General features: G+C 55.7%; 1 protein-coding gene across 1 annotated transcript in view; it reads right to left on the minus strand.

The window, feature by feature from the left end:
- Positions 1–2,064: 2,064 nt before the first annotated feature.
- Positions 2,065–14,257, minus strand: part of DTX1 (deltex E3 ubiquitin ligase 1) — a 34,060-nt gene continuing 21,867 nt past the window's right edge. Inside the window, exons 4-10 of the mRNA XM_046024612.1 lie at positions 5,146–5,207; positions 4,694–4,855; positions 4,355–4,416; positions 3,677–3,835; positions 3,423–3,584; positions 3,233–3,322; positions 2,065–2,541 (exon numbers count right to left, since the gene is read on the minus strand). Of these exons, the coding sequence (XP_045880568.1) occupies positions 2,317–2,541; positions 3,233–3,322; positions 3,423–3,584; positions 3,677–3,835; positions 4,355–4,416; positions 4,694–4,855; positions 5,146–5,207 (922 nt within the window). The 3' untranslated portion in view covers positions 2,065–2,316. The remainder of the gene's footprint in view (positions 2,542–3,232; positions 3,323–3,422; positions 3,585–3,676; positions 3,836–4,354; positions 4,417–4,693; positions 4,856–5,145; positions 5,208–14,257) is intronic.

Raw genomic sequence — 14,257 nt, forward strand, 5'->3', positions numbered from 1 at the left:
TGTCTGCCAATCTGTGTAACCTCACTGATCCTCCTGAACCCTGCATTGGCCGAGAGTCCTAACCGCAAGCTTCCAGAATCTGGTTCCCTCGGGAATAATGGAGGCTTGGAGCTCAGCGTGCCAGACTCAGACCCTTGGAGCCTGGGAGACCTTGGCCTAGGTTCTGACCCCCTCTTTGAGCCTCAGTTCATGCTGTATAAAATGAGGGAGTGTCTAGATGTGTGGTTGTCAAACTGGGTTCCATGGAACTGGTTTGGGAGCCAGGGAGGTGTTTCTTAGACTGTTGTGGTCCAAAACTCACCCCTAGGTTGTCTGCTAGAAATTCAGATTCTTGGCCCCCACCCAGATTTACTGGATCAGAATCTGAAGGAGTGTGGACACATGGACCAGGATTTTTAACAAGTTCCCCCTGGTGATATGGTCGAACACAGGATTTGATGATCACGGGGGCTGGGCAATTTTGTATAGTGGGGTTTGAGGTGAGATTTTGTTTGAGAATGAATCATAGAGGGTAAAATATTTGGGAACACCCAACTGGCAGAACTGGAAGGGCCTCCAAGGACTCATTTCTGGTTTTTGTGTGACTAGAGGGTGGGACAGAAACCAAAGCGTATCTGGAGATTAGGGGAACCCAGGAAGATGCAGCGCTATCCCGAGCGTGGCCAGCAGGGGTCGCCTGGAGCCGCAGAATCTGCCTCCGCCACCCAGCATCCTGGGATGCGGCTTTGCTGATAGGAAGCTTGTTGCAGATCCTGGGATCTGTCCCTAGACAGAACCGGCCCCTCCTTTCTTAAGGCAGGGGTTGGGGCTCGAGGGGCCAGTCACGGTGTCTCCCAGCTCGTCCATGTTTTTCCGTAAGCTCTCAGCTCCCCGCCCAAGACCCTCATTCCCAGTAATGTACTGGGGGGTGGTCCCTCATTCCCAGTACTCTACTAGGGAGCAGCTGTGTGCATTGCCTTGGGCCCTGCCTGAGAACAGCACCTTCAGGCCCGCCTCTTGGGGACTAGGGCTGGGAGGGCCTGCCTCTGTCCCCCTCACACTCCCTGTGTGCCCTAAGACTAGAGAATTATGGGGACCCTCCATCTCCAGCTGCCCAAGGCTGAGAGGGGCAATGGTCCTGGGGCCATCATTTTGTAGCAAGCTCCCCGATGGGGTGGGCCAGAGGCCCCCCAGGGACAGAGCCATTCACCCCACCCCACCCCTCCGCAGGAAAAGACTGAGTGAGGAGGAGAAAGACCATTTATTTCTCCACCCACAGTGGGACTGGTAGGTTTTCAAAAGAGCAATCGCTGGCGTCCCTTTAAATCTTGGCTGACTTCCACCGTGGCAGCCAATCAACAGAGGCGGAGCTGGTGAGTTGCCTGGGCAACAGGCCCCTGGTTGGCCAAGACCATCAGCCACCCCACTGCCCACTCCCAAGGAAAGGAAAATGGACTCTTTGCTGTCCGGTCTGCTTTTTAGACCTGCTGGCCTAAGCTAGGCCCCCTCATCTTGCTCCTGAAGCCAAAAGCTCCAGCCTTTGGATCTTGACGTTTGGGAGCATTTGGTGGAGAGGACGGGTGGGGAGGAAAGGAGAACAGTGCCTTTATCTGGGACAGACATAAGGCCTGGGGATGGGATGGGAGAAGAAGGACGTCCGAGTCCCAGAAGGATGGAGACACCAGTACAGAATAAGATCCCCCTGATCCTCTCTCGAGGGGGCGCCCCTCTCTCTGGCCTGCCCCTTTGCTGACTAAGCTGGGGCTTCTACCCCATGGGCCCACAACTGCCCATCAGTGGGTGGCAGAGATGGGTGACAGAGATGGGGGGCGGGGAGAGGCTGAGCTTCCCAAGGGCCCCTTACCCCTTGGAGCCCCAGCAGGCCCCCGGGGGTGCTTGACCTGAATCCTGCCTGCGGACAAGCCTGTACTGATGTGATAGAGACACAGATGGGAATCCATATGGAGTATCACAGGGGTCTTCTGTCTCTTCCCCCCCAATCTGGGGGTAAGTAGAGGCACGTGGGTGTGCGTGCATGTGTTCAACAGGACGTGTGTTTGCGTGAGGGGGGTGGGGCTCTGTCTATTTGGTGGGGAGGTTGCTGTGGTTCCTGGTACTCTCTCCGCCACCCTCTCGGGGAGCTACAAGTCGGAGCCGGCTGGCCTGCCGTCCTCCCAGCAGATTCCAACTACCTCCAGCCACATCTCCAGAATGCTTCTGGCTCCTTCCGCAGGCTCCTCCCCAGCCCTGAACCTGGGCCACCAGGACACACCTGGCGGAGGGAGGCAAGTGCCGGACCAGGGGGCCAAGCAGGAGGGAAGATGGCAGCCTCGGGCTTCAGGCCTTGGCCGCAGCCTCGGACACGCCCTGGGCTGTGAGCTCCGCCAGCACGTTGTCTAGGTAGCTAGCGTCTGGGTAGCCGTGGCCTGTGAGGTTGGACCCAAACTCCGTCTTGTGGTGGATCTCGTTCCACACCACGGTGTCCGACTCGCCCGTGGTGTTGGATGTGCCGATGGTGAAGATGAGTCTCCGCTCCCAGGCTGTGATCAGCAGCCTGAGCACCTGGTGGGCAGACACCGGGGCAGGTGCGGGCATGAGCGGGGGGCGGGGGGGGGGGGGCTGGCAGCCCCACCCTGTGGCTGGAGCCCCCATCCCCTGCCCCCTAGTCCAGCCTCCCTCTCTCCCTCCCTGGCCACTCTGTGGCTTCGTTAGTGCCTTCTAAGCCCTGCAGCCTTCGCAGTGGCCACCCAGCCTGGCCATGTCCCTAGATGGTCTCCCAGTAAGAGTTCTTTCCAGGCTCTCTGCCTGTTTCATCTGGGTCACAAATGGAAGGCCCTCAGCTGTATCTGGTGTTCTAAATAGCCATTTGGTGACTTCTGGGGCAATATTCAAAAACCTGGAGATTTCCCATGAAAGTCAGAAGGGCTGACTTCTCTTGAAAAACAGGAAGTGACGCCGACAGTCGGGAGTGTGGGGGTGAAGAGCCTGGACTGCCTGGGGTGAAATCCAGGCTCTCCCGCTTACTAGCTGTATGACCTTGGGCAAGTCTCTTGCCCTGTCGGAGACTTCTATAAAATGAGGTCAAGACCTTGACCTCACCAAGCTGCAAATGAGATGGGGGGTGTGACGCAACTGGCAGGGCTGGCCTTGCACTAGGGGGTAGTGCTCGATGTTGGTGCAGAGAGAAAACAGGGATTGGGGGTGAGGGGGACCCTGGCCAGCTCCCACACCCCTGCACCCTCAGGGCACCCACCTTCCGGCCCTTCTCGTTGTTGGGTAGATAGCAGTGGCGCGGGAAGCCTCTTGCGGTGAACTTCTTGCCTGGGTTGGGGTGCTCGGGGCCCTGTGGGGAGGGAGCACAGGCTTGAACCGCAGATAGGTGTGGGGGGGGCGCTCTGCAGGGTTCAGAGGAGTTGAGACCAGGGGGCCAGGGCTGGGGTCACCTGGATGCCTGTGGGGATGTCGTAGACAATGCGAATGGTCTGGGTGTCAGCGAAGCCCGGCAGCGAGTGGGGGATGAGGTGGAACTCCATCTTCCCGGGCGGCTGAGTGCCCGTCTTCTCTCCGTAGATGGCCTTGCAGGTGGGGCACTGCAGGCTGCCATCCTGGGGCAGGGACAACGGCTGGCGGTGAGGCCCCCAGGCATCCTGGCCCCGCCCCTCTGCCTGCGCCCCACCCACTGGCCCACACCGCCCACCTTGTTGCCATTAGAGTACATGGCCACGAGGCACAGCAGGTGGTACATGTGGCCGCAGCGGCCCAGGCGGCCCACAAGCTCGGGCCGCACGCCCTTGTGCCGAAGCACGCCCTCGTAACCGGATGCGGTGACCAGGCGCTCCATGCAGATGGTGCAGTCCTGCGGGCAGGGGCACAGAGAGGAGACTGAGGACCAGCCAGGGCAGGATACCCTCAGGTGGGCGCGGCCCTGGACGGGGCCACGCCCCCAGGCCCCCAGGCCCCCAAGAGTGTCAGACTGCCTCGCCTCTGGTACCCATTTGGCGAAGGGCGAGGACACCCCTTACACTGAATGCAGACACATGGCAGAGGAAGACGGGGCCCCCTCGCAGCCCCCCTCCAGAGGTGTTACAGCTTTAACCATCAAAAGAAATATTTAAATATGGGGTGGAAAATACGAGTGAAAATAAGATACGAAAACTGTCAATCTTCAGGAGATTCACAAATGTGATTCTATTACTTCAAAGCATTTCTGTCGATCACAAGACATTGCATAAAAGGGAAAAGGCGAACCCCCAGACTGGGAGGAGACACTGACACGCAGAACCACAGGAGAGGGTGAGGAGGGTGGGAGGTCAGGGGCTGGGGAGGCGAGGTCGCCGCCCTCTGCCCAGGCCAGGACCCGCCCGTGGGGGCTCACCTCATCTGGAGGGTTCTTCACCTTCTGCATGTACCTTCGAACCACATCCTCGGGGTTCTTACCTGCAAGGACACAGCGGGGTGGGTTCGAGGGTGCCTAGAATCTCCCCCCGAGGGCTTGGCTCAGGACGGGGTCAGGGGTCAGAGAGGGGTTGGCAGGAGTCACCTGTCAGCGGTTGCCGCACTCAGAGTTGGTGGCAGAGGGGGTCAGGGGAAAGGGAGCTGAGATCAGGAGATGGAGGTGGAGTTCTAAGTCCTAAGAACAAACTGGAGTTAGGGGTCAGAGGCGCTGGGGTCAAGGGTGAGGTTAGTGGGGTCAGGGTCAGCGCGGAAGGCGTACTCTTCTTGAGGTGCTTCTTCTTGGTCTTGCGGCACGCCCCGGGCACCCCGGGCACGGGCTTGACGTCGCTCTTGCTCACAGGCGGCGGGTGCAGGATGGGCTTGGGGGCCCGCGTCAGGCACACCGGCAGCCCAGCCGCACACAGCAGGATCCCGGTCATCCCTGGAGAGAGGGCGGGGCCGTCAGGGGGCGGGGCGCCCACCTGGTCCCCTCCCACCCCGCCCTCCCGCCTTTGGGTGAGCCCTCCCCAGGCCCCGCCCACCTGCTCGGCCCGGGAATCCGGGAGCCTTCAGGTGGGTAGACTGGGGCCCCCTGAGCCCCACTGCGGGTGAAAGCCGAGTGGAATGCCTTCTGCAGTCCCACCCCAGTGTCAGTGGGAAGTTTCCTCTGGGCCCCGCCCACTAGTCCGGTCAGGGGGCGGAGCCCCCTGCCCCTTCAGGGCTGGATCTCACCTGCCAGGGCCGGATGGACTGGCCCGGTACCATTCAAGTTCTTCACCGGGAGCGCGGGGACCCTGAGGGGAGAAAAGAGGCCGTAGTGGACTCCAGCCCCACACACCAGAAGATCAGGGGATCCTGATTTGCCTTCTGGCTCCTGGGCATACTCTGACCTCTTTGTGCCTGTCCCGTCATTTAGAATGATCACCAGGGTCACAAACATCCTTCTTTTATGGTGTGTGTGTGTGTGTGTGTGTGTGTGTGTGTGTGATTGAGATCTCTGTCCCAATTACAATGGAATGGACCCCTAGACTTAGTACTTTCTTCCCCACGCCTCAGCTGGCCTCCCTTGCAAGAGCTTGGGGTCCAACATCTCCCTTCCACTGGCCACTGTGCCTTAAAACCAACTATGAGTGATGTAGCCATTCCAGCATTTCTCCCAATAAAAGGTTCTGGGAAAGAGGCATTCAGGGATCAAATAAGTTACAAAACACTTCACTGTCTCCTTGAAAATTCACAACATATATGAGCACATTGAAGGCTCTGATAAGTCCTGCATAAAGAAATGTGATTGGGAATGATAAATCCAGGTTTTCCAAAGACATTTTACAATGAACACTTTTTTACCCCTCTCAAAGATCCACTAATGTCGGTTCCTATAACTGAGGCATTGCCTCTCTTCAAATGAAGAGGTCCTAGGAAACCATAGCCTGCTTCTCCTCTTTGTCCTCCCCCACCAAAGAGCTCTGGCTTTTAAAATCAGCCAGAGCTGCTCTCATATCTCAGCTCGAGCACTAACTGGCTGAGCGTCACAGAGCACAACACAGCACCTCTCATAAGCCTGTCTCCCATCTGTAAAGTGGCACTTTCCTTATGTTTGCTGCAAGGAGTCCATGAAATTCTGCATGTCAAGGGTCCAGCAGAATTCCTGGCACCTAAAAAATCCATTACCCATCACCAACACCCCGCTGATGAGTAACCCTGCCTGAGCAGTTTCACCTCTCTGCACCTCGGCCCACTAAGTCACAGTGTATCTCCCCTTCCCCTTGGAGAAGAAACCATGAAAGTACTGCAGTGACAAGCTTGGGCGAGTCGCTGAACTTCTGTGACCCTCGGTTTCCTCATCTGTAAAATGGGGATACTCACACCTCACCCCCAGGGCTGCTGGGAGGGCTGAGTGAGAATGGCTGCGGTGATCTGTACACAATGCCCGCCTGAGTTGTTACGAATTCAGCGCTGGATTACGTAGGTGTACTACGGTCTGTCTGGCTGTTGACATGCTGGATAAGTCTCCATGCAGAGATGTGTTCTTAAAGCCAGGGGAGCCAGAGGGCTTGGGCGATGTGCCAGGAGAGGGTGCAGGAGAGGAGGGGCAGGGACAGCTGGGGAAGTTGCTGCAACCATCCCCTTTGCCTGCCTGCTAAGGTCTGAGCCTGGCAGGGCCGCCTGGTTACCTGCCCCTGGCAGGCACAGGCGATCCCAGGCAGCCGGCTGGAAAGCATCTTTGAGCAAATGGTATGCTTGGCAGGCTTGGGTGCAGCTGCAGCAGATCCAGAAACACACACACACACACACACACACACACACACACACACACACACTCCTGGGGAACTGGCATTTTTTTCCGTGCACACATATACTGGGGGAACATACCACACATCCAAGTACACAGACACACACACACAACATAGAGAACACTGCACCAACAGGCACCTCCCCATACAGACACACACATCCCAGGAAGCTCCTTCCCCAGACACAGACACGGAATACATGTGCATGGGGGAACCCGCTGCACACATTTGCACGCAGACACACAAGCACACAAATGCACCAACACACTAGGGAACATATACCACGCACACATATATCCAAAGACACACACAGACACATCTCAGGGAACACACACACACACACACACACACTTCTGCAGGGGACACACCACGCACATGGAAGCACACCCATGCACACAGCGTGAGGGCATGCCATTGGACCAGAGAAGCCAGCTCGTGCAGCCACCTGGTGCACATGGGGACACACGCAGACATGCAGATGCTTGGCTGGGGAGGTCCCGCCTTTGCCCAGAGTCTTGTGCACCCCTGCACCGCACACAGCCTCTACTCTCCCTGCTCAGCAACACAGACTGAACTTGGGCTCCCTGCAGCACTCCTCCCAGACCCCTCTGATGGCGTGGGGAGGGGTCTGCAGCAGACGTCAGGGTCACCAAACACTTTGGTGACCTGAGCCACTGAACACAGCCCCGGAGAAGGGTACCACCTGGTCACAGTTGAGGTGTGTGTGCAGAAAGGTGCTGTGCCTCAATTTCCCCATCTGTAATGGGGATAAAGCCCTGTGAGCATTCAGTGAGTTAAAACATGCAAAGCTCATAGTATGGTGCAGGGGTGTGAGCGGAGAAGGAGTTTCTCCTTCTTGTAGCCTGCTGGGACCCAAGAGATGGGTCTGAGTTTCCATCTGACCCTCCCAGGGTCTGTCATAATCCTCTAGGACCTTTCTGCAGGATATCACCTAATCTCATCCCTCCTCTTACTCTTACAGAAAAACAAAGGGGCATGTACCTCAAGCTTCTCCTCTTCTCTGCCCTGTCCTTTAATAGAGTTCTAGTGTAGGCACACTGCTAAGGCCCTCAGAATATCTAGGTCTCCCCCAACCTCCTCTCTCCCCTTCTGTCTCATGAAAAAAAAAAAAATCCTTCTTTTTCTCCAGGGCTATCTGTAAAATGGCTAGCAAGAACGATATTTAGCGTGCAAACCATCACTGCTTGTCTTCTACAGGTGGCAGACATCACTAATCCATCACAGCACTCTCGAGCCGAGCAGAATCCTCAGCACAGCCTCTGCCCATCAGGGAGGACAGTTCACTACCCCAGGTCTATCCAATGCCCAGCATCTGGTCCAGTTCATGACCCTGGTCTTCCTGAGTCTTTGTCCTGGGATTTAGGCAGGAGGACACCTCAGAAAGGGAAGGTTTCTAAAATCTCAGCTGCCCAACAATTTCTGGCAGCCCTTAAAAACCACAGAACCCAATTTACAAAAATGAGTCTTGCTCCTGGGAAGGTGGTGGATAGGGTGTGACTGTGGGGCTGTTTTTTATTTACTCATTACGAGCTGGGGAAGAGTGTGAAGGCAGCCCCCAGCCTCTCTCAATCTGCAGGCCCTCTGAGAGAACCCAGGGTAACAGGGTTCCCACGATGCCCGAGCGTGGGAGCCACCCAGGGCCCCCTTTTGATGTGGGATGCACGGTTTCCTCCGAGTCAGTGAGCACATCCTCATGCCCTGGACAAGAGTCTGCTGCCCGCAGGCCTCCTGGAAGGGGGCTGGCCTGAACTCTCTGCTCCACCCTCTTGGGGCCCAGGCTGGCAAAGGCAAAGCCATCGGACCCCCTTGAGATCTGCTCTAACCAGAAGCCAGGGCTGGCCATCCCAGGATGGAGATGGGTCCCATTGCCACGCTGGGTTTCCTGCTGTCTTTCCCACCTCTGCATCGGCCCTGTTCTTCTTCTTCTTTTTTTTTTTTTTTTTAATTTTTGTCTATTTATTTGACAGACAGAGATCACAAGTAGGCAGAGAGGCAGGCAGAGAGAGAGGGGGAAGCAGGCTCCCCACCGAGCAGAGAGCCCGATGTGGGGCTCGATCCCAGGACCCTGAGACCATGACCCGAGCCGAAGGCAGAGGCTTAACCCACTGAGCCACCCAGGTGCCCCGGCCCTATTCTTCTTTTGCCCTCAACCCCACACAGATCCTACCTTGCTCAGGGTAAAAATCCAACCTCCTTACCCTAGGTGAGATAGCCAATACCTACCCCTTGAACTCTGTTTCCCCTGTAGTCACCCTCACCCACCCTACCCCAGCCCCACCCCACCTACCCCCCGGTCTTTGTGCTGTTCTGGAACACACCGGTCATATTCCTACCCCAGGGCCTTTGCACTTGCTGATCTCTCTCTCAGAATGCTCTTCCCCAGATATCCTCATGCCTTGATCCCTCACTTAACACAGATTTCTGCTCAAATGTCACCTTATTAGAGACCTTCCCTACCATTTTACTCCAGAGAAATCTCTGTCTTTGCATTACCTTATTGATTGTTTGATTGTCTTAGTGCTAACGATGACCTGATTATAAAGTCTTTGATCTGACCAGGCCCTCCCTGACTCTGTGGCCTCATCTCCTACACCCTCTGTTTCGCTCCCCCAGACACATCTGTTGTGGCTCTAACCCACTGAGCATAGTCCCTGTCAGGGCCTTTGCACCTGCTGTGCCCTCCGCTCGAAGGCTTCCCCCCCAGATGCCAAATATCTCTCCAAGATCTCTGCAGCAATGCCACCTCATCACAGAGAGCTTCCTTGACCACCTGACTTCAACCCTAGTATAGAGCACATAGCAGGTGTTTGAGAAACACTTTTTGCATGAAGGAAGGAAGGCTGAATTTGGTGGGAAGGTTCTGAGCAGGTGACTCATGAGCACATGTCCAGGCTCTTTGTCCCCATGTGTTCTCTACACAGATTTTAAGTGAGCCTTGAAGCAGGTGTCCCAGAGAAACACTGTCTACTGTCTCTAGTTTCCTGGAGTTCCTCTGCCGCACTCATGCTCAGGGGATGTCCTGCCCAAAGGCCCAAGCAAATATTTCCTGAGAAATTCCCAGAAATGTTCTGCATCCCACTTGGGGCCGAGGTTCCATGATGAGGTTTTGAGGATCCCAGGCATTGCACAGAAATTGTTTCGGTGAATGCACCATACAGAGACAGGCAGAGGGGTGTTCTCTGTGGTCACAAATTCCAGGCACTCACTATGGGCCCGATGCTGTTGTCCTGTTTCACTCCCCTCATCTAATCGTTCCCCAAAGTCTATGACATCCCCACTATAGAGGGGAAAACTGAGGCCCAGAGAGCTGAAGTAATTTGCCAGTGGTAGAGCCAGGATTCCAGCCCAGGCTGTCAGACTCCAGAGTCCGTGCTTAGCCATGTGACATGAACCGAGTTCCCTCACCATGGCTCAGTGACCCAGGCAGGAGGCTCTGTCTGAGAGAAAACCCTCCGGGATTAGTCTGAGAAAGAGGGCTGGGGTGTTCGGCTTTCCTTCTTGTCAAGGAAGAACAGAGAGGCTTCATATCTACGCTGACTGGAAGGCAGTGCTCAAAGGCAAGATGAGATAATGCAAGATTTTCCTAACTGCTGTTCCTCACACTGTTCCCTGCCTTTTCCTGCCTGGGCATCTCTGCCACACTGTTCCTCCAGCCTGTCCCTACTATTCCTAATTCACATATGTCCTTTGAAGACAGGCTCAAAGGCCACTGTCTTCATGAGGGCTTTTCTGATCTACCTCAAATGGATCCATAGCTACCCCCTTTTAATTCCCAAGGGAGGGGCGCCTGGGTGGCTCAGTGGATTAAGCCGCTGCCTTCGGCTCAGGTCATGATCTCAGGGTCCTGAGATCGAGCCCCGCGTCGGGCTCTCTGCTCCACAGGGAGCCTGCTTCCTCCTCTCTCTCTGCCTGCCTCTCTGCCTACTTGTGATCTCTCTCTGTCAAATAAAAAAATAAAATCTTTAATTCCCAAGGGACCATGTTTCTTTCCCCCAACCCTGCCGCTTTTGTTTTGTTTTGTTTTGTTTTGAGGATACAGACATATTATCTTGCTTTCTGGTTGTATGGTTCCACTTTTTTCTCTTGCACCAGATTGTGATCTTTTAGAAATGTGTCTGAACCAGCCCTCGGGCCCTTGGATTGTGGACAAAACCCCATGCAAATGGGTTCTCAGGAAGTACTAAATGGAGGAATTGAACCAAAGAAAAAATTGGCCTGCTAGTTCTGTGGTCCCTTCAGAGGACCCATGGTGCAGTTCTAATACCAGTGTCCCCCCAGAGACAAGGTTGGAGCAGGGACGGCAAATACATGACATGTGTAGTATTCTTGCCATTCCTGCACCCATGGCAGGCATCACTAATCGATCCCAGCATTCCTTTCTACTAAGCCAAAATGCAACTTCGGACTCCTCCTCAAGGGTGCTCCTGGAAGATATAACCATTCAAACAGAGATGGTGCATGAGATGAAATCTGTTTGTCATTGGTTTTAGGAATGATGGGACTGAGGCCAAGAGAAGGGAAGTGACTTCACTAAGGTCACCCAGCTGGTTAGTGGTGCAGCTGGCACCAGTTCCTGGAGTTTCCGAGTCAGAGGCCAGGGCTGACCCCACCAGGCGGATCTGTGGGGCCATCTGGAGTTGAGGAAGCTTTCTGAGCCCACCAGACCCTGAAGTTCTTGATGTGGACCCCGGAGCTGGCTCAGGCCCAGGTGGGCTGCCTGAGCGGCCAAACAGAGGACCCATGGGTCTGCTCTGACTACTCCTCTCTCTGTCTCAGGCACGAAGTAGGGTTCGGGACCCCAGGGAAGAAGAAAGTCACATGGACACTCCCTTTAGGCCAGCTGCATTCCCATCCTTCTGCCCAGAGCTGGGCTCCCTGTCTTCCCCTTGCCCCTGTGCCCTGGGTAGGCGCCAGGCAAGTCACATTCTCTGGTGATGGTTTCCAAGTCCCCTGATGGGCCTCAGGGGCCCTTGGAACACCTGCTGCTTACCCTGTGGTCCCTTGGGGAAACTTGGGAGGCTCTGGCCTCAGTCAATTGGGTCCAAGTGGGTGAGGAAAGGGCAGAAGTGAGAGTGCCATGTCAGGGGAGAAGGAAGTTGAACAGTCCCAGGGGATCCCCCACATTTCTTGGGTCTGCTCCCCTCACCTGCTCCCTCCACCTATTCCTGGGACCAGCCAAGTCTCCACTCCCACTCCCCTCTGTAGGGCCCAGGGCTGAGGACATTACCCTGAGCTCCAGGGTGCCCCCTGGGCCTAGCAAATCCACAGGCCATCAACAGCTGCTGTCTGGAGGACTTTGCTCACTTCCTCTTTCTGCCTGGACAAGCCTCTGAGCTCCTGTGGGCCTCAGTTTCCCCTCTGTATCATGGAACCTCTCATCCATGCCCCTGTCCACGCCTAGGGAATAAAGTGTGCAAAAGTCCCCTAGAGAGACTTTTTGAGGGCTGGTGGCCACTTAGGGCCAGATTTATCCGGAGGCCTGGGGGCTCAGCATCACTCTCCTTCAATGCCCTGGGCTCCCAACCCCCCAGAGCAGGGCTCTGTCAGAGAAGCCTCGGGAAGGGGAGGGGAGGGAAGGGGAGGGCTGGGCTGGCGGGTTCCCACGGCCTGGGGCAGCCACATGCAGACAGGGGTGTGTGGTTTGGCCTCCCAGGGAGCAGGGCAGGAAGTGCTTCAGGTCTGGGGCGTGGGGGTGTTTGGTTTGACCTTGTGGTGAGGCGCCCAGGAGGGAGGGGGGGACTGCACAGGAGGCCAGGAAAAGGGGGAGGGTGGGCAGGCCACAGGCCTGACGGGGGGAAGTGGGGGGAGACACGGTGAGGGTGAGATTTTCATGATGTCCTTTGAAACACTGACATGTAATACGTATTAAAGAACTGAAGAACAAAATATGAAGTCTTTAAAAGAAAAACGTAAAATCACTGGTGGAAGTAAAAAATGGGAGGAAAACACCCAAATATACCGACAATATCAAAGCCCACCTCCAGATGGGCGCCTGCCTCCTACATTGGCCCCACCTGTGGCATAGTCTCAATATCCAGAGGGAACCTGTTACAACAAAGTCGCACCAGCCTCTCCAGCTGACAACCCTCCTGTCTTCCATTTCACTCAGAATAAAAGCCCAAGACCCGCACCCCCCCACCCCAGCCCTCCCAGCTTCAGGGCCCTAGAGGACTGGCCCCATTTTATCTCTGACCTTATCTCCCACCCTCCACGCTCACCGCCTGCAGCTTCTCCAGCCACACTGACTTCCTCAAACATACCAGGCCTGCTCCCGCCTCAGGGCCTTTGCACAAGCTGTTCCGTCTGTCTGGAATGCTCTTCCCCCAGTTCTCCACGTGGCTTGCTTTTTAACCTCCTTTAGCCTTCGCTCAAATGTTACATTGTCAGGGAGGCCTCTTGTGACCTCCTTATTTAAAAATCACGCCCCCTCATCGGTCCTACGTGTCACCCACTCTTTACGTTTCCTCTGCAGCAGCTACCCCTCTCTGGACCACATTCTAGAATTTATTTATTTAGTGTATCGTTTGAGTCTCACGAGACTGTGGTTCGGGGAGGGTAGGGATTATCTGCTCTGTCCACTGTTGGATCCCCAGGGCCCCCAAACAATGCCCAGCACATGGTAGTTACTCCACGGATATGGGCTAATTCCTTTAAAAACAGATAAACCTAAGATCCTGTAAAGAAGGTCAAAAGAAACTGCAAACTGTGACAGATAAAAAGATGGCACATAAGGGCTTAAGACCCTTAACGCACAAGCAGTGTGTGCCAATCAGTAAAGGAGCAAAAAGTAGCCCAAGAGAGGGACAAGCAAAAGGAATAGACAAGTAATTGGCAAAAGAAGGAAGCGCTGGCGGCCGGCAAATAGGAAGAAGTTCTCAGGCTCACGGAGAACCAGAGGTAGGAAGATGCCACTTAAGGGGCATCGCTATGGCATCGCTCAGGTTGGCGTGGTATGCCAGCCTGATGCGGGTGAATGGGAGAAGCACCTCTTCCCACAGCTGGTGGGTGGTGTAGACAGTACGGGCTTGAAAACGGTGGCCTCGCGCTGGACAGCGGCCCCGTGTCCCAGATGCAACAACTGGGGACCAGAGGGGGTGATGAGTCCTGCTAGGGTCACACTGTGAGAGGAGGGTCCAGAGCTGGGCCAGCCTACTCCCCCGGGCTCCCTGAGGCCCTGTGCAGTCAGGGCCAGGTCTCTGGGACCCTGGCAAGAAACCTGGGGTGGAAAGGCTGGGGGGTAGAGCACCCCAATACCCTGACTCCAACTGAGGACCCTGAGCAGGTGTCAGCCTTTCGGAGCCTCGTTTCTTCACGTGAAGAGTGGGGAAAATCGGATGCACCACGTGGGGTTTCTGTGGGCATGACGACAGGCCACGTGTGGAAAGGCCGTGACATGAGGCCGGGGACAAAGCGAGCACTCAGTAAATGGAAACAGGCCTGCAGCTGTCCCCTCTCTCCCCTCCAGCACGTGGGATGGAAACTCTGAGTCTGCCCCGCAGCTGTGTTCCAAAGTGCTGGACACTGCCCTCTCG

Source organism: Meles meles, chromosome 12 (genome assembly GCF_922984935.1).
Source record: "Meles meles chromosome 12, mMelMel3.1 paternal haplotype, whole genome shotgun sequence".
Taxonomy (NCBI): Eukaryota; Metazoa; Chordata; class Mammalia; order Carnivora; family Mustelidae; genus Meles; species Meles meles.